General features: G+C 44.5%; 1 protein-coding gene across 1 annotated transcript in view; it reads left to right on the top strand.

The window, feature by feature from the left end:
- The first annotated feature begins 2,391 nt into the window (after positions 1-2,391).
- Positions 2,392-26,840, top strand: part of LOC123354951 (putative bifunctional UDP-N-acetylglucosamine transferase and deubiquitinase ALG13) — a 48,976-nt gene continuing 24,527 nt past the window's right edge. The window contains exons 1-15 of the mRNA XM_044997367.1: positions 2,392-2,849; positions 5,028-5,111; positions 7,733-7,783; positions 11,126-11,172; positions 12,242-12,314; positions 14,032-14,113; positions 14,381-14,561; positions 15,595-15,670; positions 16,513-16,621; positions 18,525-18,589; positions 19,299-19,396; positions 20,544-20,635; positions 21,064-21,289; positions 21,482-21,595; positions 21,795-21,945. Coding sequence (XP_044853302.1) covers positions 2,709-2,849; positions 5,028-5,111; positions 7,733-7,783; positions 11,126-11,172; positions 12,242-12,314; positions 14,032-14,113; positions 14,381-14,561; positions 15,595-15,670; positions 16,513-16,621; positions 18,525-18,589; positions 19,299-19,396; positions 20,544-20,635; positions 21,064-21,289; positions 21,482-21,595; positions 21,795-21,945 — 1,590 coding nt within the window. The 5' untranslated portion in view covers positions 2,392-2,708. The remainder of the gene's footprint in view (positions 2,850-5,027; positions 5,112-7,732; positions 7,784-11,125; positions 11,173-12,241; positions 12,315-14,031; positions 14,114-14,380; positions 14,562-15,594; positions 15,671-16,512; positions 16,622-18,524; positions 18,590-19,298; positions 19,397-20,543; positions 20,636-21,063; positions 21,290-21,481; positions 21,596-21,794; positions 21,946-26,840) is intronic.

Below are 26,840 nucleotides of genomic sequence, written 5' to 3'. Positions count from 1 at the left end.
GGATATTATCCTCCTTGCTCTGACCTGAGCTTTAGGTTGGGATGGAGATGGAAAAGATTTCAGATGATTCATTAACACTTTATAGAAAATGAAATGATGTGCTTTACAAAGTTTACAGTGCCTACTCCCCAAAAATTGTTCAGGTCTTTAACTGCTGGGACACTGTTTGTATTTCATCCTGGATCATCTAAAGACCTGTAACCTTCTGATTTCCTATTATACAAATCTCTGTACGAGTTTCCATTTCTCTTCTATTGATCAGACGCTCTAGCCATTTCTAAGCACTAATATTTCCATTCCAGGTCATGGCATTTTCATCATTTGTAGTTAAAGGAACAAGCTTTGATAAGTTTTTACAGTACTAATATGAATGGTTTTCAGTTTTTAGGGAAAAGGACTGGTTTGCTTTCTCGTTGTAGTATTCTGGTCATCTTTTTGTACTGTTTTCTCCTAAACCATCACAGGCCTCTACATTTAGGGGGAATCACATGGCTTGTGGGGCTCTGGAAGTGCATTTAGTTTGCCAGTTCAAATCCAGCCTTCAATAAATAATAAACAAATGTTTCAAAGAGGGTTATTTGAAATTATTTACTTTAATTTAAAGAAAAACAAAACCATCAGCATAAAAGCATGCATATCCAGGCTCGAGGTGAGCTCCACAACAACTGAAAGCACAATCCAAAAATAATTACAAAGAAAATAACCAAACCGAGATGCCATCCTGCAAGCTGCTCCCAGTGGGGCTAGCCTCCTATACCTCTGTGGAGAAGCTGGCAAAATCAGCCCATAACAGTCACCAGTCAGCAAAATTAGTCGAGTTCCTACTCTACTCTTTCTCTTCAAACGAACCTCACTCCTCCTCAGACAGGCTTTGCAAAGGAGTTTTTCAGGCGACAACAGGAAGAGGGGCCCTCACAGAACATATTAAAAATCCCCACTCCAGCTGGTAGTATCAAAAAGGAGCCACAGGATAGACTAGGCATGCACACTAACGTTCTTCCATCTGGTGACAGTACATTGTTAGTGTGGTGTAAGGCTTGCACGTCCGCTGCCCTGCAGTTTTGTTCTGCAAATAAATAGAAGTCATCAGCACTCTCACCATAGGCACTTACAGGAGCATGGAAAAAGAGTAAGAGATGAAAATGCCAGCAAGCAGGCTTTTAGAGGGTTTTTTTCCAGAGCGATTGGCAATACCACCCATCAATTAGTTACCATTATTTTGTCCTGTAAACGTCAAACAGATACAATTAAACCTGCTCCAGTTTTTAAGTAAGAGTTGTGAGCCTTGACATTATCAACACAGAATATTTTGTTTCTACTACTAAATAATCAAGTAATTGTGCAATTGGTCTTAAATGTCACGCCATTAAATACTGGTTTGCTTAAAATAAGTTTTTGTTTTGTTTTTTTAAAGCTCTGCATGTAGGTGTTTGATGTGTAGTTACACCCCTTATTAACACCTGAGAAACACAAGTGACAGCTGTCTTCAGAATCAAAGAATTTGTATTCAAATACTGCACTGTAACCAGTTTATCTGCTGTCCAATGGCACAAGAGTGAATTTTTCTAATCCCCCAAAATTTTCATCCAGGAGATTTTCACCTCCTAACTTGGCAAAGAAAACAGGGCTTTGTTAATATTTATCACTTTAGACCCAACTCCTGCAAGACACAGAGTCCCTATGAAACTACTTAGCGGTTTTGGCTGAATAGGGACTGAAGGATTGAACCCCCAAAATGCCACATTCTATTTATAGTCATATATAGGCACAGCGGGAAAAAAAAGCTCTAAATAATGAATATGGACTCAGCCTAGCAAGAAATCCCTTCTCTCCCTGGGGTGGGCTGAAGAACTAGAGAGCATCTGTTTCCAGTATTTTATTGATCTTTTAGTCAAAGAACAATCCATTTCAAGAAAAAAAGCCCAGATACACATATGGCCCCTGAACCTGCACATGGGAATGTGCCATGGGAACAGTGCCACTGAGTTCAATGATTTGCAGGACTGGGGCCTCCAAACATAAACAAGAAAGCCAAATGCTTTTTTCTATCTTGCATTACAGCTACAGGAGTCTAGTAAAGCAGCTACATGTGCGTGTTCTCCTCGCTGCTGCCTCCTTGGCTGAGTGGAACTGAATTGGCAGCAGCTCTGTGGATTAGGCAGAAAAGGAGCAGAAGCGCCTGCACCCTGCTACGAAGCAGATGTGAAAGGGGACTATAACCACCGCCCAAGGCCAAAGCAGGGCGCCTCGCAGTGGCATTCCAAGGAACTGCAGCCTGGGACAGGCTCTGCTGTTCAAACTTGACTACATTTTGATGCACTCCAGCAGGCACGTTAGCGCACATGTGCAAAGCAGCCCCCAGCTCGCTTCTACTGCAGGCGCAGGAAACACTCCTTGCCGCGTGCATTGAGCACGACGCCCGCTGCTTGGAGCGGCCAGCGCTGCCAGGACTCGGAGAACCAGCCCCCCAGCACCGAGAGCGAGCTCTGGGTGCTTGGTAAACTCCCCCAAGCAGCGCCCTGGCTGGGGCTTCGCGCACCGACTGACTCCGGGGCTCGCTGGCTGCAGCAGGGCTCCCGGGGAGCCACGTGAGCGCAGCGGCGCCTCCCCTCCACGCCAGTCCCCGGGGCCAGCGCAGCCGCCTCGCCCGAGGGCTCGCCGGTCCCCGCGCGCTTGCCCGGCACACGCAGGAGTTCCCCGCTCGGAAGATGCAGCCGCTCTGGAAGAAATACTTCGGCCACAAGTCCGTGCACGAGGTCGCCCTGGACGCGTATCTGGCCAGCCTGGGGCTGTACCGCAAGCTCACGGCCAGAGACGCCTCCTGCCTCTTTCGGGCCGTTTCCGAGCAGGTAGCAGGAGTTTCACCCCCCCCCCCCCGCGGGCTGGGCTTGTGCCTGTGCCGCTCGTGCGCCTGCCTGCCCCCCCCCACCCCCCCAGTTCAGAACTTCGCCTCGCCCTGCCCCCACGTTCCTGGGCCCCTCTCTCCTAAACAGGGCCCGCTCAGCTTGCAAGTCCAACCCCACTTACTTTCTTGGCGGGGAGGGCTGGGGTTGGCTGAGGTAAGGCCCCGTTTGGATTTTGGAGCAGAGGGGGAGCTGGGTTAGGCTGCAGCTGTATAAAGGGACAAGGGCACCCGTGGCACCTTGTGGGCTAACAGAAGGCTTGGAGCATAAGTCTGCGTCTGACCAAGTGGGTGTTCACCCACGAAAGCTCCTGCTCCAGGACTTCTGTTAGTCCAGAAGATGCCACAGGACTCTGTGTCACCTGGTATTTTTGGCTTTGAAGTATCCACCTTGGAGACATCTTCATCTTTCTCTCCATTCCCGCAGCAGGAGTTGCATCAAAATTTCCAGTTCTGGTCTCCCTCTTACAAAATGGGGGTTGGTTCTAGTTTTGCAAAGTGAGCTGTAGCTAGGGGCTAGTTTACCTTTTTTCCCAGCTGCCAAAGGTTGGGGTAAAGGGGCTCATTTGGGCTAATGGTTACCTAATTAACAATCGTTGATTTGCCTTTAGCAGATTCAAATTCTTTCCCTTACAAATGCATGGGCAAATAACAGAAGGCACAGATGTGTATCCAAAAAGGGGGGAGGGATAGTTCAGTGGTTTGAGCATTGGCCTGCTAAACCCAGGGTTATGAGCTCAATCCTTGAGGGGGCCACTTACAAATCTACAGCAAAATCAGTACTTGGTCCTGCTAGTGAAGGTAGGGGGTTGGACTCAGTGACCTTTCAAGGTCCCTTCCAGTTCTAGGAGAGTGGTATATCTCTAATTATTTATATATATGTTCTATTTATGAGTGTGGATTGCCATGGACTCGCAGGGGCGAAAGAAAAATGTAGGCCTGTTATTTACCAGGCTGCACGTGGCAACAGACTATATTGGTAAGGGATGCAAGGAGAGTGTGGGTCACGATGCAAACTGCAGACACACACACACACACTAAACTTATCAATTTAAAAGTTTTATTGGGGATAATTACAAGGGGTAAGGGAGCAGCGTATGATTAGCTAATAGAGTTAATGAAACTTAAAACACACAATGACTAAAATATCTACTAACAATATTTATAAACAAAGATGCAGCATTTAATAATAACTGATACTTACAAATACAAACCAACGCATAACGACCGGCAAACGTAGAAGCTCTGTTTGAAACATGTGAGCTGAGAGAGAGGCTTCGAGGTGATCAGGCTCGGTTACGGGCATACACAGGATACACGGGTATACACAGGATTCGTTTTTCTTTCTCCTCTCTCTGCCTGCACATGGCAGGCAGGCCATAAAGTACCCACTATGACATCATAGAAGTGTCATAGGGGACGGGGCCCAAAACCTGTTTGTGTTCGTTTCTGATTGGCACAAGCAAAGTTTACACCATGTAGGGGAGCAGGTGCCTTAAAGTCTGGCTTTGCCCCAAAAGGTGAGGAAATGCATATTGGTTTAGAATGCGTTCAACACTGAATGACAAAAGAAGAGGCCAGGGCAATACCGGAATGGGCAAGTTCTACAGGATGCAGACAGGAACTCATCTCAACAATGAGTAGCTTATAAAGGGTTTTATTCAATGATTAATCACTTTCTATAGACTGTTAGTTGTAATTGACCTATAGACCTGTTGGAGGGTCTATTACAGCCGTTTGCAAACTTTTCTACTGGTGACCCCTTTCACATAGCAAGAGCCCCCCTTACACATTAAAAACCACTTGTTTATATATTTAACACCATTATAAATGCTGGATGCAAGTTGCTCAGGCATTGGCTTCCACCTCAGGTGGCAGGACTCAGGCCTTCAGCCCCATTCAGTGGGGCTTCGGCTTCCTGCCCTGGGCCCCAGTGAATCTAATGCTGGCCCTGCTTGGCGGTCCCCCTGTAACCTGCTCACCACCCCCCAGCAGGCCCTGGCCCCCCGAGTGAGAGCCACTGATGTGAACTATATGGAAAAGGAGCCTTAGTGTGAAAGTGCAGTTTAAAATGAGCTGCAACCCTTTCGTTTCAGTGCCTTTTAACACCTTCTCTATTTTCTAGGTCTTTTCTTGTCAGATTCATCACAGGGAAGTCAGGAAGGCTTGTGTTTCATTTATGAGGGAAAACCGAAAGAAATTTGAGGCTGTAAGTAGACTTGTGTTTATGAGATGCAACATTTTGTGTGTAAACTTAGGAAATAATGGGGGTGTTTACACATCAACATTATTTACATAGATCTGTGCATTGAAACCCTACATGGCACTGTACTGTGTTTTGTTGTTAGCGTCTACGTTTTGACCAAGCACAGGTTTAAGCTAGAGAAGTTGAGGGGAAAATGCTTGCTCATTTGCCTTGCTCTGTATACTGTCCATTAGTTTCTAGTCAACTTACATTTGGTTTTAAACCTTGGAAATATATGGCACAACATTTTTATTCATAAAAGATAATATACATTTATTCTAAACATCTGATCTCTCGCTTTAAGGAACTGTGATTACAGTACCATATAGACATTAATAAGCTGTCTTGTGAAACTGAACGTGTGTGTGTGTGTGTGTGTGTGTGACACTCTGTTTTGAAGTAAAACATGCATCTCTAAGAACAGTGGAATACTGCACGGCTCTTAAAGCACATAACACACCATGGTTAAATGTCACTGCACACTTTCAGTGGATGACCACTGTTTTCACCCAGTGAAGACTCTACTATAACGGAAGTGGTAGAGGTCTGTGGTTTTCATTCAGAAGATCACAAATTCAACCCCTGCCAGCAATTGCGGTGCCTTTATATACCTAGCCTCAGTTTGTTACAATACTACTGAATATTCGGAAATGTACTTGTTGCTACTGATGGATCAGTGGTTGTCAGCAACAGGTAAACTTACCAGTATAGACAGGTCCTGTGAAGCCTTTGAAACAACTTGGTTCTGGAAGAGCATTCTGAACACTCTTCTGGCTATCAGAACTCTAATTCACCCCTGCATCTTAAGGGAACAATTCTAAATGTTTTATCCACAAAACAGATGTTGAAAGCAATAAACTCGCTTCTTTAGTATTATAATACTGTCCGGTCTTTCACATCAAGTGATTTTAAAGTGCTTTGTACACTGTGGACATGCCCACTTAATGACAGGTTTCAGAGTAGCAGCCGTGTTAGTCTGTATCCGCAAAAAGAACAGAAGAACTTGTGGCACCTTAGAAACTAACACATTTATTTGAGCGTAAGCTTTCGTGGGCTACAGCCCACTTCATCGGATGCATAGACTGGAACATACAGGAAGAAAATATTTATACATACAGAGAACATGAAAAGGTGGAAGTAGCCAGACCAACTGTAAGAGGCCAATCAATTGAGATGACCCCACTTAAATGCAGCTACCATTGGGGTGGAGGGAGATATCCAGCTGGTCTCAGAACATGCTGCATAATAGTGAGATAAGAGATTTTTTTGGTGACTGGCACTTGCACACGTTCCTAGTCACAATTACTGCTGTGCTATTTTAACTTCCATACAGAGCAGACAAGATCTTTGTCTTATCCAATAAAAGAAAAAGACAATAAAACTATGTGGCATTTAACAGATTGGCCTCAGGAAGAAGGGCTGGGGTGAGCAATGCTATGTATTTGCACTCGTGTATTTTAGGATATCTACCTTCCCAACCTTAAGCTATCCCTTTGCAACTAGAGGAGCAGATATCAAATTTGATAATAGCTAAAATTGTTACCCTGCAATTTAAAAACAAACATGCTTGAAAAGTCACTTCTGCAATGCACTGCATGGGAGCAGGTGGGGCAAATTGTTAAAATTAAACTATTTTCAGACCGAAGTATTAGTCCCAGATAACCAAATTGTACATTTAGTTGTGCATGTGCCTGAGCTATCTGGACCTTCCAGACCTCATGTTTGACACAAGACATTCCCATGTGCTTCCTTAGTATGTTTGAGGAAACACTGCTAGAATTCTGACTTTGCCTTTTTTTTTCTGTTCCATCTAGTGCAGGGTTCGGCAACCTTTCAGAAGTGCTGTGCCGAGTCTTCATTTAGTCACTCTCATTTAAGGTTTCGCGTGGCAGTCATGCATTTTAATGTTTTTAGAAGGTCTCTAAGTCTATAATTTATAATGAAACTCTTGTATGTAAAGTAAACAAGGTTTTTAAAATGTTTTAGATGCTTCATTTAAAATGAAATTAAAATGCAGAGCCCCCCGGACTGGTGGCCAGGACCCGGGCAGTGTGAGTGCCACTGAAAATCAGCTCGCATGCCGCAGGCTGCCTACCCCAATCTAGTGCATATAGATAAAACAGCTTTTCAGCAAGAAGTTACCACCTTTACTAAGCACATACCTATGCAATTGTTCCTAAATGTGGGGGCAAGGGAGAAATCATTCATGATCAGGAAGGCTACTTACTTGCCTTATGAATCCGAAGGCTGTCGGGCTAAGACCACTGCCTATATGCTGACCAATATGGTCTCATTGTTTCTTTGTACTTCTTCCTCCCCCAATTATCTAAGACAACAGATGGATATAGACTTGGATTGTAAGCTCCTTGGAGCAGGGCCCATCTGTTGTTTGTACGTTGCCAAGCACAATGGAGTCCTGAGCCATGACTAGGTTCCTAGGCACTGTGTAATACAAATAAGAAAAATATTTTCAGTTTTCTTCTAAACTCTTTAAATACAAAGTGCAAATTCTGACTCTTAATGTTTCCAGCAGATTGAATATTGATATGCATCTAATTAAATCAATTCTATCTTTTCTTTTTAAGTATGTGGAAGGTTCATTTGAAGAATATCTGGAATGGCTGGGAAATCCAGAGGTAAGGCCAGATTCGTATTCCTGAGGCTGAGCCCAAAAAGCTGGAATGTGGGTTTGAATGTTGTTTCTGTTGTACCTCAGTCCTGCTGTCAGATCCACATGCACCTGAACAGAGCTCTCTTGATTTCAGTAGGACATTGCGTGGGTGCAGTAGGACTCTAGATCTGATGGCAGGATCAGGGTCTTGGTTGTGGGCAAAAGAGAGGCATTGTCAAACCACAACAACATAATTTCAGCTCAGGGAACCAAACTTTGGTCCTGACAGCCTGGACCTTTAAAAGGCTGTTCCAAAATTGGGTGCATAATTCATAGCAAATGTTTGACCAATTTTGCATTTTTCCCAGTTTTTTGCGGGGGAACCCTGCTTTCTTAGTGTAGCAGGGTGGTCACCCGCTCCTTCCTTAAAAGGTTTGGAACAGCCCTGGGGGAGCCTAAGGCTGGGCTGATGGGGAAGCAGCCACAGCTGGGCCATGCCCCAATCAGACCGTAGCTGGCCTTGTAAAAGGCTGTGAGCCAGGCGCTCAGGCAGGCTCCCTGCAGGCTGGGAGAGAGCAGGGCCCGGCTGACGGGATGGAGGGTGGAGCTGGGGAAGGAGCAGGTGGAGCTGGGGAGCTCAGGCCTGGTGACCTCCCAGGCTGCAGGCCTGATATCAAGGCCTAAAAAGGCACTGGGTGGCAGGGGAAGACAGCAGGCCCGAACCCCCATGCCTAGGATGAGTGGCTTTTACACTGCAGTCTGCCCTGGGAGCGGGGGCTTGGTGGTGACTGGCAGTAGCCCAGACTAAGGCAAGATGGGGATAGTGGGTTGGGGTTTCCCCAGGAAGGGGAGACCCAGAGGCAGAGTGTGTGGGGGTTACTGCCAGGGGGCAGCACCACAGGGTAAAGGGGCACCAGGGTCTGGGAGGGACATGGAGGCCAGCGGCAGCAGGACACTGGCCTGTAGAGGGTGCTCTGGTCTGGAAAAGAGCTAATTCCCAGTGACCAGCAGGAGGCGCCGCAGGGGTGAGTCACCACACCCTTTATCCTTACTGTTCCGTTGAAGATTTTTAACTAGTGAACATGAGCAGGATACAACAGTATCTAAAGCAAATTTAGCATGTTTATCAAAGAAATATTTAAAAATATATTTGAGACTGCCTCAGGTCTAGCTAGTAGAGTTTAGCTGCAACTTTGTGCAGGATTATTGGGCCAAAACCTGAATACTTACTTGTCCCATGTCCGTGATCTTCTCTTCAGGAATCCTCACATTTTACAAATTTCCAGATGTAGAAAGAATCAGAATTTAAAAAAGATGGAACTTAAGTATTTTAGGGGTACATCCTCACTTCACATTGATTCTCTCCTCCCACCGCTTGTTGGGTTTTCTTCAATGCCCACAAATATTTAAGGCAGCCTGTGAGAGGTTTTACACTTACCACTAGATTGTAAGGATTGAGGAGTAGACCCTTCTCCTTTTCATTATGAAACACTGTTATTGCAGAGGGAAGTATATTCAGATGTACTCCTTTGCATAGGCGTGCGCAGCACATTTCATTAGGGTGCGCACCCAGGGAATTTATTTTAAAGGCAAACATTTATTGAATACTCAATCATAAGGATGTTATTTTTATTCATCAAACAAACTAAAGAAACTAAAACTTAACTAAACTTAATTTTTAAAAAAATTAACAACTAAACTTTACTTAAAATGAGACACAAAATACCACATTTTTGCTGTAGTGATAACCAGGCGTATACAAAGTCTGGTTTTCATGATCTTAACCAGATAATGAGCTAACCCAAAGTGACCAAAACAGATTAAGGTTTCTTCATCTTTCTGTCCTAGAGAATGAGCCGTCACTCACCAGGTGTTATGGACTTAAATTCCTCAGTCACATCATTGTAATTAACTGACAGAGCCAATTCTTGTTCATTGTACAAAATCATGAGTCGCGGCGCTGTTGGGACAGTGTGCTTCTTAGTTTGTTTTTTACATGTGCTAGTTTCGAAAAGGCGCTTTCACATGAACTGCTCCTTTTCTTCTCTTAACAACGAACTGATCCGTATTTTAAAATTAAAAGGGGGTGTCATACGATTGAATTAAAACGTAAAGCCACGGGCTTGTTATGCTATTTCAGTAGAGTACACGCGACAAAGATTACAAATACCGTAGACACTGTGCTGGGCACGCCTGACACGGCCGCTGATATAGGTCAAAGGATTTTCTAGAATCATAGTCGGAGGGGAGGACCAATGGTAATGCAGTGCCACAGCAGTGGGGACGCATGCTGCGAGCGAACGTGAGCTTTCTATATAGAGTATCATGCAATTTAAATTAAAATGCAAAGCCATTTTTTTTGAGACATTAGGGCAGGCGTGGGCAAACTTTATGGCCGGAGGGGTCCAAAATTATATGGAGGGCCAGGTGGGGAAAGCTGTGTCTCCCCAAACAGCCTGGCCCTGCCCCCTATCCAACCCCCACCCACTTCCTGCCCCCAACTGCCCCCCTCTGAATCCCCGACCTGTCATGCTCCTTGTCTGCTGACCGCACCCCCAAGACCCCACCTCCCCCTGCTCCCTGTCCCCTAACTGCCCTGACCCCTATCCACCCCCCGGCTGAGTCCTGACAGACCCCCAGGACTCCCACGATCCAACCCCCTGTTCCCCATCCCCTGAACGCACCCCTCCCCCGGCCGGACCTCTGCCCCATCCAACCCCCCCACGCCCTGTCCCCTGACTGTCCCCGGGATTCCCTGCCCCTTATCCAACCCCCCAGCCCTGGCCCCTTACCATGCCGCTTACCCCCACCTCCCCCCTCTCCTGGAGCCTCAGTGAGCCGTGTCCAGGAGCTCCTGCTGCTCGGCCCATCAGGGCTCGCAGCCCCACCCCCTGACCACATGGCTCCGTGCAGCAGGAGTTCTTGTCCCGCCGGAGCCACGCTGCTGCCGCGCTGTCCAGAGCTGCTCCTGGACACGGAGCGCTGAGGTGCCGGGGGATGGGGGGAGCCTCCCTGGCCAGGAGCTCAGGCGGGCCGGGCAGGACGAGCTTGCCCATCCGTGCATTAAGGTGTGCTTGGGCACACCCTGTACGCACGCCTGTGCTCCTTTGTAGAGCTTGGTTTGTGTCTTTTAGAGCTTTAAAGATAGGGGCTAAGAATTTTACACAGTAGTTAGAGCTGGTCAGAAAATGCTTTTAAAAAAAATCATGAAAAATGTTGACTAGCTGAATTAATGGTATATAGAGAACCAGTATAGCGTTCCAGGGACTGCAGGGCAGGCTCGGTGGTCAGCTCCACTCCATGTTTGATGAAGAACAGTTATTTTCGTACCTTCTAACATGATCTCAAAATATTTGTATATACATAGGGAAGGGCTGGCCAACTGGAAATAAGCGCTCTATCACTGATGTATAAGTAAGTCTCTTCCTTTTTTATTTTAAATTAAAATTAATTTTGTAATGGGCTTTGGATGTTTAAGGGTACTAGCTGTGGGGCCCAGAATCTCTTGATTGATAGATTTTTAAGGCTAGGAGGGACCATTATGATAATCTAGCTTTGAGGCCAGCTTGGCTTAGGAGTGACTGCCGGTCAATATTTATTACATGAATGGGTGGCTGCAGACCAATGCCAGGTAAAGAGGATCCCATGCCCTGAAATGTACTGAATTGGCATCCTAGGTAAGTCTCCCAAGAGGACAAAGACCTAGTCGCCATGGAGATTGAGCTAACCCCGACTACTGGAGGTTTCATTGCTGCTGCCCAGGCAATACTGGCTTTGTGATTATCAGAGGGCTTTGGTCTCTAGTGATGTCTATTTGGCATTTTTCATAACTATTAAACTCTTTTTAAAAAAAAAGTCTATGGTGAGAGACTTACTGATGGGAAGTGTGTGAAATGATGTGGAGTTGTGTGCACTGGAAACATCTAATGCTGGCTGTAAAAGTTAACTGCCAACACAAAAGTAAAACTCTGTGCTCTCTATATGAGGTGGCCTTGAAAATTCAGAAACTGAGACGTGCTGCTCGGTGTACATGCCTAGAAATGCATTTAAAATAAATTATCATTTCAACTGACATGTGTCTGCTGCAGGCACTGTCTGTCTTGCTAAAAAAAAAAATACTGCCACTTCTGAACAAACAGTTTAGGAGCCTACTGGCAGAGACGCTAAAACGCTCTGCGTCCTGTTCCAGTCCAAAATGAACAATTAGATTTCTACAAGGTTCTAATGGCATCCTGTACTGAGGTTTTAACCCGTTCAGGAACTACTTTAAGGGTTAATTGCCTTACTATCAGAGCAATCAGTCTTTAGTTATTGCTTAAATTTAATGTCAGCATTCACTTGTTAGGAAAAATATTCTGCTCCCATTCTCTCTATTAACCAACAGTGGATTCTCAAAATTATTCCTTCTGATATCTTCATAACAAGCACTTACATTAAACGCCTGCTCTCTCTCAATTCTCTTGATTTTCCCCTTCTTGCCTAGCCGAGACTTTATTCTGTACCAGAACCCTGGACGGCCACCCACTTGTGCTACAAACAATGGCTTTGAAGACAAGGTAAGGAAATGGGAGCCAATTTCCTACCCTCCCACTCCTAGATGGCTCTAATTTCACTCCATTCGAATGAGCTTGTCACTTCCATTTTGCTCTTGTAACTCCAAGTGAAGTGTCTGCACTTTTTGCCCACTCAGAAAACAAAACCAAAGCTAACTTCAGCAGGGCTGATGCTTTCACAGCTGAACACTCTCATTGAACAGTAGTTAACCTTTTGCTAGAATAAGTTCCTGTTGGCTGCAGGAGTTATGATATTACAGCCCAGGAATCTTCCCATTTGATCAACTGTGGCTTTTCTAGGGTGATGGTGCCTGAATAAGAACATAAGAACAGCTGTACCGGGTCAGACCAAAGGTACATCTAGCCCAGTATCTCACTACTGACAGTGGCCAATGCCAGGTGCCCAGAGGGAGTGAATCTAACAGGCAATGATCAAATGATCTCTCTCCTGCCATCCATCTCCATCCTCTGACAAACAGAGGCTAGGGACACCATTCCTTACCCATCCTGGCTAATGTCCATTTATGGACTTCACCACCATGAATTTATCCAATTATCTTTTAAACACTGTTATGGTCCTAGCCTGCACAACCTCCTCAGACAAGGAGTTCCACAAGTTGACTGTGCGCTGCATGAAGAAGAACTTCCTTTTATTTGTTTTAAACCTGCTGACTATTAATTTCATTTGGTGGCTCCTTGTTCTTGTATTATGGGAACAAGTAAATAACTTTTCCTTATCCAATTTCTCCACATCACTCATGATTTTATAGACCTCTATCATATCCCCCCTTAATCTCCTCTTTTCCAATGCAGTTCCCTGTGGCTGTTTTTTATAATCTAGCTAGAATGAGACACTTGGATTGAGTTGCTAATGAGCAAAGTGAAGGTATCAAGATTAAACAAATATATGGGTGAAGAAAGGGCACTCTTCTCCCTCCCTCAAAAGTGAGCAGAGGAGATTTTTGGGGTGTATTTTTTTCCCTTCCTGGATAGAAATTAATTAGCTTGATTTTTTTTTGTGACGTTTGCATTATGTAAAGAGGTAAATAGTCTAAACCCACTTGAGGTTTTGCTACAATTACAGGGTGTAGGGAAAGTTCTGTATTTAGCTTTTCCTCTACTTTGATACTAGTGGGCCAATACGTTTTTGCAGTTTGGGGATTTGAAATGTAAGAGTGATTGGCATTTAGCGTCTAGACCATTAGTTGGTCATAAGGTAGCTGACTACCTTAGGGAGGGATAGCTCAGTGGTATGAGCATTGGCCTGCTAAACCCAGGGTTGTGAGTTCAATCCTTGAGGAGGCCACTTAGGGATCTGGGGCAAAAAATTGGTCCTGCTAGGGAAGGCAGGGGGCTGGACTCAATGACCTTTCGAGGTCCCTTCCAGTTCTAGGAGATTGGTATATCTCCAATTATTACCTTTATTACCTATTACTCTCAGAAAAGTCTCTCATATTTGCCCTTTAACAGTTCATGAGATGACTAAAGAGTATCCATGGGGGTAATAGACAAACTTATTTGTATACCTGCTACAATCTCTTTTATAGGGATCAACTCTGTTTCTAACACTCTGTTTGTGTTTATACTAAGCACCGCCATTGTTTGGACAGTGAGTTAAAGCACTGGCCCTAGAATGAGTAAAGGAGTTGTAGTCTTGAGCTAGAACATGTTTAGTTTTCCTTTATTTCTTCCTCAAAGCTTTTTGTTTTTTTCCTTCAAGATCTTGCTGTGTTGTTCCGGTAACTCCCATTACGACTCTGTGTATACAAAACAATTTCAGGCAGATGCTGCTGTTTGTCAGGGTAAATTAACTCTTACTCTTTCCATTACAAATAGTGTATTTGAAGTACTTCTCAACATTGTTCTCTTTCTTGGGAGGAGAGGGGAACTGAAGGGAGAAGAAAGTGGAAAGCTCGTTAACCATTTTGAATGGCGTTTAGTGTAATTGGTATGTGGTGGAAGTCCACAATGAGCACATCCGCTACTCTAAGGTCACCTATCAGACTCCAGGTGTTCTTTGTCTGGCACCAAGTCAAAACCATTGGGTTCTGTGTGCTTTGTTCTCCCAGCTGTCTTGTACGAGATCCTGTACAAAGATGTGTTTGGCGTGGGGAAGGAGGAATTGAGAACTGCAGTTGACATGTTTCGAAGTGGGGACAAAAAGAACAGAAAGAGTGCCTCTGTTGGAAGTGAGGATGCAAACTTTGATTGCATTCCCAAGGAAGGGTCCAACACTTCATCAGAAAGGAGGTACTAGTTTAAAAACAAAATATCCTGTGAATGGTAACTGATCACTTAAACGTAGGTTTTTTTTTGCGGGGGGGCGGGGACTAGCCTACCAGTTGTGTTCTAAGCTGCCACGTGGAACATCTGCCTTCATTCTCCAATGTCCTGGTACCGAGCCAGAGTCTGAGCATATTGTGGAAAAAGCAGCATGCTTTCCCTGGGACTGGGAAGTGACGTGTGGTTGAGCAGCAACCTCTCCCACTGGCTATAGTCAACTGGCACTTTCTTACTGAACAAATCACGAGTAAGCAGAAACATTGGCTTCCTTTAGCGAGAAACAATTATGCTACTTTAATTCCTATTAGTATGGCAGCAGCAAGACTGGTAATACTATGAGAAAGTGAGCTGGATTCTATTCTGGCTTGTACGTCGTTAACAAAACTATGCCCTAAGTTTAGGACCAAACCCTGCCCTCATTTGCAGTGCCACTGATGGGGTAGGAACCAATGGGATTGTACAGATGAGAGGACAACATTTGACCTTATTAATGGTGATGAAGTGCAAGCCAGAAAGAACTCAATTTAAGTTGCTGGCTCTGGCAGTTCTTAAACATTTTGTCACTTAAGGACTCCTTAAGAAGGGTGTCTAAGATTTAAAAATAAAAATAAAAAATAAGGGTGGGGGGACTCCATAATGCCCATGAGTGGAACAACTGAAGGAGTGTTCAAGTTTGCAGAATGGAACTGGGCTGACCTTTCCTTAAACATAAAACAGTGGTAGCTGCTATTGCATGAAAGACCTGAACTAAAGGGGTTGGAGTGGTGGGGGGAGAACATTTTATTTACAATCAGAAAAAGGTTTAGTGTGTTTGAGTGTTGCAGGTGCACAACTTCATATTTGTACTACATTAAATAGTGTTCGGTTCTGGCTTGCATCTTATCACTTGATGGCACCATAATTCTTCTGTAAGGTCATTCAGCCACTTTGATCTTGTTGATTTCAGTGCTGGCCAGAAATCTTGCATTGTATTTTGTAATCCTATTTTTAAATTGCTTAGAGAGGAAGACTGGGAAGGCAACAATACTGACAATCCACCTGAAGATAAACTCAGAGAAGGCACTGAAGAGGCAAAGGTTTGGCAATTAAGGGAGAAGCCTTCAATTCTTTCTCATTAGTGTTTATGATACTGTGATTAAGGTTGAATCAGCCCTTCCTATTCTAAATGCTGCTGTTGAGGAAATAAAACAGGTGTAAATCCCCAGGCTTACATGTGCATGTTTTGTTTTTAGCCCTGGTATTCTTTATCTCGTCTTCGAAATTAATTGTTGAGCCTCTCAGAAATAAGCTTTTTATGAGATAAGACTCTCTTGTTCTCTAGCTAGCTTAAAAACAAAATTTGGCGAACAATCCCTCATCTGGACTCTTACTTAGAAACCATCTAATTTATCTTATTTAATCTAATTTTATTTTAGGCACATGAACAGTGCTGCTGTTCCATTTTACCAGGCCTGGCTCAAAACACTGCTCTAGCTAACATTCAGTGTGTGTGTGTGTGTGTGTGTGTGTGTGATATATATTACACACACTCATTGACTTTGATTTGAAGTTGTGTGGTCAGCTGCTTCTGAAGGTCTGCACCTGCTTAGTTTCCTTACCTATTTTTACCTTGTCACTAAAAACTTTCTATCCTGAAATCAAAGAGCTCAGTATAGAGTCCGTGATTAAATAGAGATCATGTTGAAGTTATTTGCTTTGTCCACGAGCCTCAGAAGCCATAATACCTAAAGACTTGTTCATATTCTTCTTTGCTTCTCTACTTGAAGCAAACTAATTGCCTGTCCTAGTGGAACTGAAAGAGGCAGGGAAGACAAAGTGTATATGCTTGTTTAAAATAATTAGACCCTCTGCAAGGAAAGGAAAGTGTTGTGAATATATGGCACGCTTTTAATTGTAGTCCATTTTAACTCTGTTTTAGTGTCCAGAAAATCCACCAAAGATGCCTTTTGCCTACAGCGTGCTAAAAGCCCTGGACCCTGGGCTCTATCGAAATGTAGAGTTTGGAATTTGGTTGGACAGCAGAAAAGGTACCCAAAAAACCACGTTGTATATATGCTATAAATTCCTGGCTAAAAGTTATTGAGGCTCAATGAGGTTGTTTTATTGACTAATTTACAAATATTTTGGACCTGCACAGAGGCTTGAGCAGATAGCCACGTACCTGAAATGTAATAGGCATTGTCTAACCCAGCAAACATATCTGTGGAGCATACATCCTGTTACCAGCCAGAGACTTCTTATTTTCATATCTAAGCAACCATTAGAGTACTTCCAGTCTTCTATGATGTGCATTGTGCTCCTGAAATCTGATCTGTTGAGAAAAACATACTGGTTCTGGACTAGAATATAGGGGGATTCAGGAAAGCTAAATGCAATAGCAGAGTATCGTCTTGTAACACTGTTTTCGGATAGTGTTCAGATGTAAAATGGGGGGGTTATTTTTTTACTTTATGGTAGCAGTGCCTGCACAAAGGCTCGTGTTCCATAAACGTGTTTGGGTTCAGAGTAACAGTAAAGGAGCAGGGTCGGTTAGTGTGCACTCTGAACTGTCAAATGAGACAAGTGGTCCCTTCCTCTCCAGCTCTCCAGGGGCTTGAGCACCAGGGAAATGTTCACTCCATTCCTTTCTGGGACTAAACAGAGCAGCCAGTTCCCAGTGTGCAACAGCGCGATACAGACACTTTGGGAGTGATAAAGGAAGGATAACTTTTCAGAATTTCCCTGTCAGGGAGTTTTAAGTAAATTACAATTATCCAGCTACATCCCATCCCGCCTTACAAAATGATCACAACTGGTCAGCATTTGGTGTTTTCATCTCTTCCATCAGCCAGGCTGGGCTTTCGACTCCCAGTACAGCTACACTGCCTGCTCCTTTTGGTGAGGTGCGGAGTAGATACACTGGGAATAATCTTACTATGCTGTAACTGACCTCTGGAAGCTTCCCATAATGCTTTTAAGTAAAGATTACGCTCTTTGTTTTGTTGTGATACCTCTGTTTGTTTTGTTGTGAACTCTGGGCTCCCGGAGTTGCTTATCAAAAAACCAAACACAGCTCCTGTTTGCTGTGAATGAGCTGCCTTTGGAACACCCACAGCTAGCGCTTGAAGAGAGGGGGCTTGAGGAGAGAAGCAGCACAGCGTGCGGGAGGGAGGGGAGTGGGGGTCTGTTTCAGGGAGGCTGCTTATCTGGCGCTTTCAGTGAGCGAGAGAGGGGTGGGGGAGGGGGTTGTAACTTGCAAGGCAGCTGCTGACAGAGTGTCGGCTCCAAAAATCCACTCTCTCTCCCCCACGCTCCCTGTCACACTCCAACCCACCCCCTTTTGAATGCTGGGATAGCTGCCCTTGATGCACCGCTCCCAATGCCGCTGCATATGTGGCCACGACAGTGCGCAGGCAGCTGTCAGTGTGGCCAGACTGCAGCGCTTTCCCTACACAGCTGTACGAAGACAGGTTTAACTCCCAGCGCTGTACAGCTGCAAGTGTAGCCAGACCCTCAGAAGAAAGGGACATCCTTTGTTTCTGGCCCAACATTTCTATATAGCATTGCTGTACACTGGTCCCAGAAAAGACTGAATTTCCGTGATGAGCAAAGTGATCCTGTTGTTGCATATGTATTTTGTAAAGTGCTTTTGGATCCTTTGTGCCTCCCAGATTGTCTTGCATGCCTATCTTCCTCCAGAGCCTGACTGCTGGCAGTCGCATGGGAGTTGTCACTATGCTTTGTGGCATCCCAAGTTGTGGGGAGAGTTCAACATTTCCCTAGTGCTCAAGCCTTGGAAGGGACTACTTGGTAGTTCAGAGTGCTCACACAACGATGTCCAGGAAAATACAGGAGATAATTCACTCGTTTCAGCCTATAATACTTGAGTGCAATTCTGGGTAATGGGTAAAAAAGGAACCTAGCTTAAACTTTCACTTTGATCTCTTGTAGAACTTAAAAAAACTGATTACTTCATGTTTGCTGGGAGACGGTACTATGTAGGAGACAAGTGTCAGGTTAGTGCTTGAAGCAGATTCAGTAATGATGAATGATTAAAGTTGCTTTAAATAAAGTATATTAAGTCATAAAACTATCTGAACTCATAGGGTCTTCAGATATTTCTTCTCTCATTATAGCTATTAAATATGATGGGGTCATCTGAATGATTTTTTTAAATTAACTTTCTGTAAATTCAAAACTAGCACAAGATAGTACATGGGAAAGGCTGCTTGGAAGCTGACCAGGAACCAGTGCTATAAATCCTGAAAGTAGAGGAGCTTAAGACTGAACTCTTGAAATGCACAGACACCACAGTGACTGGCACTGTATACGAACCTCAGCAGAATGGAGATGAAAGATGGACACTGTGTGTGTGTGTCCCCTGTTTAGTTTAGTAGTTGAATCGTACAAGGCAGTTTTGGTTCTGACCTGTCCCCCTCCCTGCCTTTGTTCCATCCATGAGGTCATCTCTTCTTCTTCTTTTTTCTTGTTGTTGTTTGTATCTGCTCCTGCAGTCTCTCTCCCTCTGCTGCCCACTCTTCTACTGTCTCTGTCGGGTAGGGCAGGGAGTGCTGGACTGAGGTATTCCAGGACTCTGAAGCTAACTCAGTGGTATGTGAGCAGCATGAAAACAGCTCCTATGTTACCAACCATTGGGGGAAACCAGAGCACCATTAATGTGTCACCATTTGGGTTTACCTACCCCCCCCTTTATTTCCTCCTCAGGTATGTCTGGAGCCTGGGGGTAAGTACTACAATGCTCATATCCAGGAGGTTGGACCTGATGACATGGTGGCCGTGTTCATTGAAGAGCTGGCAGAAAAGTGAGTGAGTCTGCACATACACACCTCTCTCCCAACAGGCGTTTAAATGGTGGCTGTCGGAATGTTTTGAAACTCTGGGTTCAGTTTCTGTTCAAAATATAAGATAAAAACCAGACCCTGTTCCTTACCGGTTTAACAGCAGGGCAGAAGCTACCATTCCACTGGTAGCAGATGGCAGGGGTAATACCTCCTGGATTTTCACTGAAAACATTCCAAGTATAATCTAACTACCATGCAGAAGAGTCTCCTGCTTGTTGGGCTGAGTTCATGGTGAACAATGAGTCTATACAATTGGGTTCTAGAACTTCTTAGGAGTGGGACTTACATCGCAGCTAAATAGTGGGTTGCCTTTAGTCCTTGAAGTTCATTCTGACAACTCTCATTCAGGTTCTCTCCTTGCCCCTCTCCCTTAATTTGGGGAGTTTTGTAAATGCCATACAATCCATGTCATACCTCTAGCAAAAATGCCACTTGTTGGGACATTCCAAAATTACCTCCTGATGATCTGTCTGGATTGTTATCTGTAAGATTAAAAAGCCCAACTCTGGTGCTATGTACACGTTATAAGTGACGGGTATTGCAGTGTGCCCTTGAGTGAAAGAATATGCAGGAGTTAAAGACTGGATTAAAGATAAATTAAAAACAATCCTGAGAGTAGCTAGCTAGTCTCTGAAAACCAAGACAATGCTGGGATCCAAATTTTAAAAAGTAGGGGATGGGACATTGACTAGAGTACACATTTTACATTACTATGCATGTTACTAGTGCTGTTCCGGGGATGATTCTGCCTCTGACACTGGGTCTGTCTCTAAAGGATGGCGTTGCCATCGATGCAAGTTACATGTCTATAGCAGGAGAATCTTTTGTATTGCCCTCATCTAGCTCTGAGAAATCTCAAGTAGGGTTACTATACACATGGGTTGGAAGGCTAAAAAAGCTATATTTAAACTGTCCCCTGGCTTTGGCTAACACAGATGTACATAGTTTAGAAATGTATGTCTTTGTTTTTATGAGCTTCTTAAATAAAGAAAAGTCTGTTTAGTAAGAGCTGCTCACACTTGATGGCAGTGTTTTTTGTCTAACGTGGCACTGACCTGCATTAGCATGCATTCCTTTGGCACTACTTACACTAGTATTTTTCATGTAGGTCTATTGTTCCATTGGCAAACTTTAAACCAGTGACACAAGTGACTCCTGACCCTGCCTGGGAAGGGGTTCCCAGTCAAAGAGGAGGAAACGGTGAGGAAACGACTCATTCCCCATGGGAATCACAACGCAAGGTCTTAAGGGAGGGGTTTGAATGATGAGAGTACTGGCTTGGCCTAGCCAAAATTGGGAGGCCACTCTGTGCATATGACGCTAATTAAACATTCTGCTCATCTACCTCTTAAGACTTAAATTAGTATTTTAATAAGATCACACATTTGGTTGCATTTTTCTGGGTGGGTGACTTCCCCCCCCCAAACTCCACATGCAAATATTAACTTACAGAATTTCTCATAAGAAATTGACTAGCACTACTTTATAATCTGAATGTACCTCTGGAGTTTGTTGTTTCTCCATTTAAGGCAGTCACGTAGATCCGTACAGATGTTTAATTGGTCTAACTTCTCTTTTCCACTTGCACCCCCATTATTATTTTTTCCTGTGCTTCTTTGAAATTGCAGGAATGGATATGAAATCATGGAAGAGACCGTTTAAGAGAATCCGTGGGAAAGAAGCTTACATGACAATGGCTTATAATCGGAGTCAGACAGTTCTTCCACTCCAGCTACAGCACAATGTTCCTTCAGGTCACCCTTCTCCATTTAATTACTCTCAAACTTCTGGGAATACAGCATCCTGTGGTCACTACCGTCCTCCGAGGCATGGCAGGGGATATAGAATGCCCAGGTATGAATCTTAAAAAAGACCAGTATTCATTCCCTGTTTGGGCTCCCACAACTCTAGCTCTAGCTAATCTTCAGATATTTAATAGATGATTCTACAGGTGAGTTTCATCTGAGAGAATCTGTGGGCGCTTCTTGGTAGCTGGATATATATCTATATATATCTATATATATATATTTTACCCTTTAAACTTAGGGGTTCTGCCCGATTTACAAGCAGGAACAACATGGTTGGCCCTCAGATACCATTGTACCCTGATCCAGGGAAGAGATGTTATCAGAGCTATGGCAATTTCTCCCGTGTGTCTCGGTAAGTGAGTATACATTTCTTTACAAAACATTGTACTACAAATAAGTGGAAAATAAGCTTTTAAAATGGCATGATACTAAACAATAGGTAAATAGCACTTCTGCAAACATATGTAAGGACATTTCCAAAAGAAGTATAATTTAAGAAAATTTCCATTAAGTTTTAACTCCCATGTGTGTGTCTTGATTTTTCTCTACAGTTCATATAGCCATAGTCACCAGCAGTTGCAGTATCTCCATCAGGCATGGCCACATGTACCACAGACTGGGGAGGAGCCTCAGGCTTTGGAAGAAACCGTAACTTCCAATGAAACTGAAGGAGGAGACGAGGCCGCTTTTCCTGCTGTCCCAGTAAGTCATGAGCCAGAAGTTCATGTAAAAATGTTTGCGAAAAGGAAAAGCCGGTACAAGTGTGCAATGTTGGGGTGGGTTGTTAACACACTGCTCATATTTCCTGCAATAGGCATTTCAGACTTGCATGTGCAGCTTTGAAAGATGTGGAAGGGAGCTCTCTTGTTTGCCATGCTCTAGTTAGAGTCTTAGTTAAATAACTATGAAAGCTTTGTAGAGATTCAACTCTTAGGAATTTACTCCAACTTTCTACAGAAAGTCTTGCCACTCCCCTGTTGCATTTATGTGTAGTATGAAGTGACACGTTGTTGTGATGTTAGAGAACAGCACGCTAATACTTAGAAGCTACTTTCTTCTGCACAAGAAAATAGCAACAACCTACAAACGGACTTTTTCCTGAAATCACCTTTGCACAGCAAGTTTCTATAAAAGGAAACGTACTACAGAACTGCTCCCCACCAAGCCAGTCAGGCCTTTGGGGAGCCTCTTCTCCCTTGGAGCAGACTTGTTCAGGGCAAGAAGCTCACACGGCTTCACCATCCTCTGCCCCTCCGTGCGCTTCCCACAGTGAGCCCGCCCCAGCGGGGTCCTGGGGAAGCCACAGGGTCCTGCACCCCCACTTTGCAGTCAGACGTGACTCTCAGCCAGCCAGTAACACAGAGGTTTATTCGATGACAGGAACACTGTCTAAAACAGAGCTTGGTACAGCGAACCGGACCCCTCGGCTGGGTCCATTCTGGGGGGCAGTGAGCCAGACCCCCACGTCTGCACTTCACTCCTCATCCCCAGCCAGCTCCACACTGAAAACCCCTCCTGCCCCACCTTCTTTCCTGGGCCAGGAGGTCACCTGACCTCTTTGTTCTCCCACACCTTTAGCATCCCCTTGCAGGGAGGAAGGGCCTGGCCATTAGTTGCTAGGTGACAGAGTGCCAGGCATTTAGGTGCATTGGCCCCTTCCTCTGCAGCAATCACACACCCTTATTCCACCACCTAGATATTAAGAACTGCATAGGGGACACTGAGGCACCAACACAGTATTCAGAACAAACATTAAGAACATTCCCAGTTCGTCACACCTCCAAACCGACATTTTCCTGAAATCGCCTTTGCACAGCAAGTTTCTATAAAAGGAAACGTACTACAGTATGTGAATCCCTTCGTAAACACAGTTATTCCCCAAACTAAGACCAATCCAAAATGAAAAGTTTTCAATTCCGCAAGTAAAATGACAGACTTGAGCCTCCAGTCTAAGTTGTGAAGCCCCTTTGGTGTCTGCTCTTGAAGAATCATCCTTTTATCGGTCTACTTGCTTTTCCAATTCCTGTTGTCGATTTAGACTAAACCAAACGGAATGTGATAAAAACGGTCAGTCAGTATTTAGCTGTCTGGACTGGAGTTCAGGCATAAACCTGCTTCAGTGCTGACAGCTGTGAATTCAACTGTCCTGTCTTCCAGAAGTTTTTCACCACCGCTATTTGATATAATGAATTTCGCAAACATAGATTTGGGGTATAAATTGGTATCTTCAGTGTTTAAATGCCAGAAGAGAAGGAAAAAACTCAGGATTATGTTGCAGCAGCCATATGTTAGTCCCTTCTTCTGTTCTGGGCTCAACCTATGGCCTTTGCTCAGTGTTCTTGGAAGAAGACATTCGTTAGCAACTTAGATACACTATTCTACTTCCTTTTCAGACTCAGAATCACGAGCATTTAGCAGGAATGCGTGCATCCCATTTTCCCTTTCCCCCTCTTCCCTCGCCCCCCCCCCATATGTTTGCCTGTAGTTATTATTGGGTTATTTCTCATGTTCAGCCAACTATTTTGTATTACCTTTTCTTTCATATTTCTTCTTTCTTCACTTGCAGTACTTAACGGCAGTGCTGCAGCACTCTAGTGTAGACACTACCTACACCAACTGTCCATCTCCCCAAGAGGTGGTAGCTAAGTCGATGGAGGAATTCTTCCATTGACCTAGTGCTGTTTATGGTGGGGGAGGTAATCTTAACTATCCCACTCAGAGGGTGTGGATTTTTCACACCCCAGCATGAAGCAGTTAAGCCGACTTAATTTTCTGGTGTAGACCAGGCCTCATTCTCCAGCCCAAAGTTACACAGCTGTGTGCTAAGGCAGGGAGCTTAGAGATCAGAGTGGCATGCAGACACTCCCACCAGATCTGTTCCTGTGTCTCTCACCAGAAACACCACACTCGCAATCCCCCCACCCCGAGTCCTTTTTAGTCACGTAATGTCCCTTGGATCTCTAGGCTCCAAGCCTTGGCAAAATAGGGGTGTAACTTGGGCTGGAACCTGACGTATGCCATTGTCTTGGAATTGCCCCCCATGTGTGGGTTTGGAAGGTTGTTTTATCTAGAGCCATGGTGCTGCTTTTCTGAAAGTCTAATGACCCCGTATGTGGTAACTTTACCTCACTAAGCACGTCACATACAGTAATCTGTAAAATGATTACATTGCAGCTCCATGTCTGCCACAGGAAGCTAAAGCCCAGCTGCCATCGGAAAGCTTCTGACTCTCCTGCTTACTATGCAGTAGTAGTGTTTGCAGATTCAGTGTAATGAAGAACTGCTTCTGCCTAAGCCAGGGTTAATATAGTTTGTAAATCTGGAATTCAGCAAAACCTTTTCTGTGAGCAGTGTGGCCCAGTTCCAGGCCTCTTGTTCTGAGTCCCCGTCAGGGGCCCTAACCACTGACCATCATTCCTCTCCTCAGTAACCAGGCAGTATTGAACAGGACGTGTCATAACATTTGTGAGCTCCGCGTCACGAAGCGAATGGCTCACCACGAAGACAGCACAGGCTTTGGGTCCTGCTACAGTTCAGTTGGGAGAAAGGGGAGCAGGTTGCGTAACCACCAGGAGGATTTTAGGGCGGGATATCTTGGATCTTGTCACTGGTGAAAGCAGTTCCCTTTAACTCTGCTGCTGAGCCTCGTTGCCTTACAGTGATGTTCACTGGGTACACAGAGATGTCGTCCATTTTTCTCTTGGGATGCCCAGCTTTAGGGCAGACGTCTGTTTCAAGCACTTTGAGGTGTTGCACATGTGCATGCTTCTGATTGTATGGCATGGCAAAAGTGTTAATCCATTTCATTTCGTAGTTTGCCAGACTAGTGCTGATGTGGCTCTGCAGGTTTGGAGCATGACAACTCATTGCTTGAAACATGCAACCAAATTCCATTTGATGACCGTTACTATGGCCTCTGGTGGCATGGAATAAACTAGTGTTTTTATTTTCTTCTGACATTCCTCACAAAGTAATAAACGTAGTTACTAATGAGATACAAACTAAAGCAAAGTGTGTGCTTTTAGCAGTAGCCTTGGGTATTAGCATTTGCCTTATTGACAAAAAGGAGCATTGTCCAAGACACCTTAGTAATCTTTCTAAAAGTGCCAATGGCTCCTTTTTTCATCTATCACGGAAGCCAGGAAGGGCACTCAGTTTAATATCTCTTGATTTAAAAATGAGCGGTATTGGAGAATGTACCAGTATAGTTCGTTTCTCATTTCCCTATCCCTTAATCCTCTCTCAAATGCATTGCCTATCAATTACAGGGTAGAAGGAGTAAAAGATGCATTTTTCAGATACATCACTGTAGATCTCCTATTTATACATAAAACGCTTCATACATAGTGACTAGAGGATGGTACGATTATGGTGTTATAGATCACTATTGTTTCAATGATTTTGCATTTGAAATTATTATGGGAATGTAACTCCTTTTGGGGGGGAACAGTCCCGTACAGACTTGAAACACTCGTGGCTTTTTTTTTCTCCATCTGTTCTTTACTTAACTATCTTAATCTGTAACTCCTGTTACACAGAGGTGTATTAAGTCAAGCTATAAACTTAGCACTACTATTCAAATTAATGTAAACTAGGGTTTCCAGTCTTGGATATCTCTAGCTACGCTTTGTTCTGCACATTTAGACTCAAATTTCGGTTTTCAGGCACTATAGATGATGTGTTTGACTTTGGGCTATTTCGTTAATGTCACTTGAGCTGTGAAAGAGCTGACCTTGTGTCATGGAGTCCCCGGGCGATGCTCTGGAACTGCTCCCCACAAAGCCAGGCAGGACTTTGGGGAGCCTCCTCTCCCATGGAGCAGACTGTCTTCAGGGCAAGAAGCTCACACGGCTTCACCTCCTGGGTCTCTCCTTGGAGCATTCAGCATCCTCTGCCCCTCCGTGCGCTTCCCACAGCAAGTCCGCCCAGGCAGGGTCCTGGGGAAGCCAGAGGGTCCTGCACCCCCACTTCGCAGTCAGACGTGACTCTCAGACAGCCCATAAAACAGAGGTTTATTAGATGACAGGAACATGGTACATGGAACATGGTACAGCAAATGGGACCCCTTAGCTGGGTCCATTCTGGGGCCCAGTGAGCCAGACAACCCCATCTGCACTCACTTCCCGTCCCCAGCCAGCTCCAAACTGAAACCCCCTCCAGCCCCTCCTTTCTGGCCTTTGTCTCTTTCCTGGGCCAGGAGGTCACCTGATCTCTTTGTTCACCTTTAGCATCCCTTTGCAAGGGGAGAAGGGCCCTGGTCATTTATTGCTAAGAGACAGACTGTTGGTGATTTATGCACACTGGAGACTTAAGAAATGCATAGGGGAAACTGAGGCACCCACACAGTATTCAGAGGAAACGTTAAGAACAGTCCCACTTCGTCACACCATGCAATGGTAGATGTTTGTAGGAAAAGCAGAAATGAAGCAAGATTGGTGTATCCCATTCTAGTAATCCTTTTTCTTATGACAGCTCAATTCACCTTTTGCTGGTGACCAAAATGTAATTATGATCTTTTCAGTGTTTAACTTCTTTCTGAAATGAAGCTATCCATTTCCTCTTTCCTAAGGGAATTTCACAAAGAATATATGTACACC

This window comes from Mauremys mutica, chromosome 22, assembly GCF_020497125.1.
Source record: "Mauremys mutica isolate MM-2020 ecotype Southern chromosome 22, ASM2049712v1, whole genome shotgun sequence".
Lineage (NCBI taxonomy): Eukaryota > Metazoa > Chordata > Testudines > Geoemydidae > Mauremys > Mauremys mutica.
This window is presented reverse-complemented; position numbering and strand designations above follow the sequence as displayed.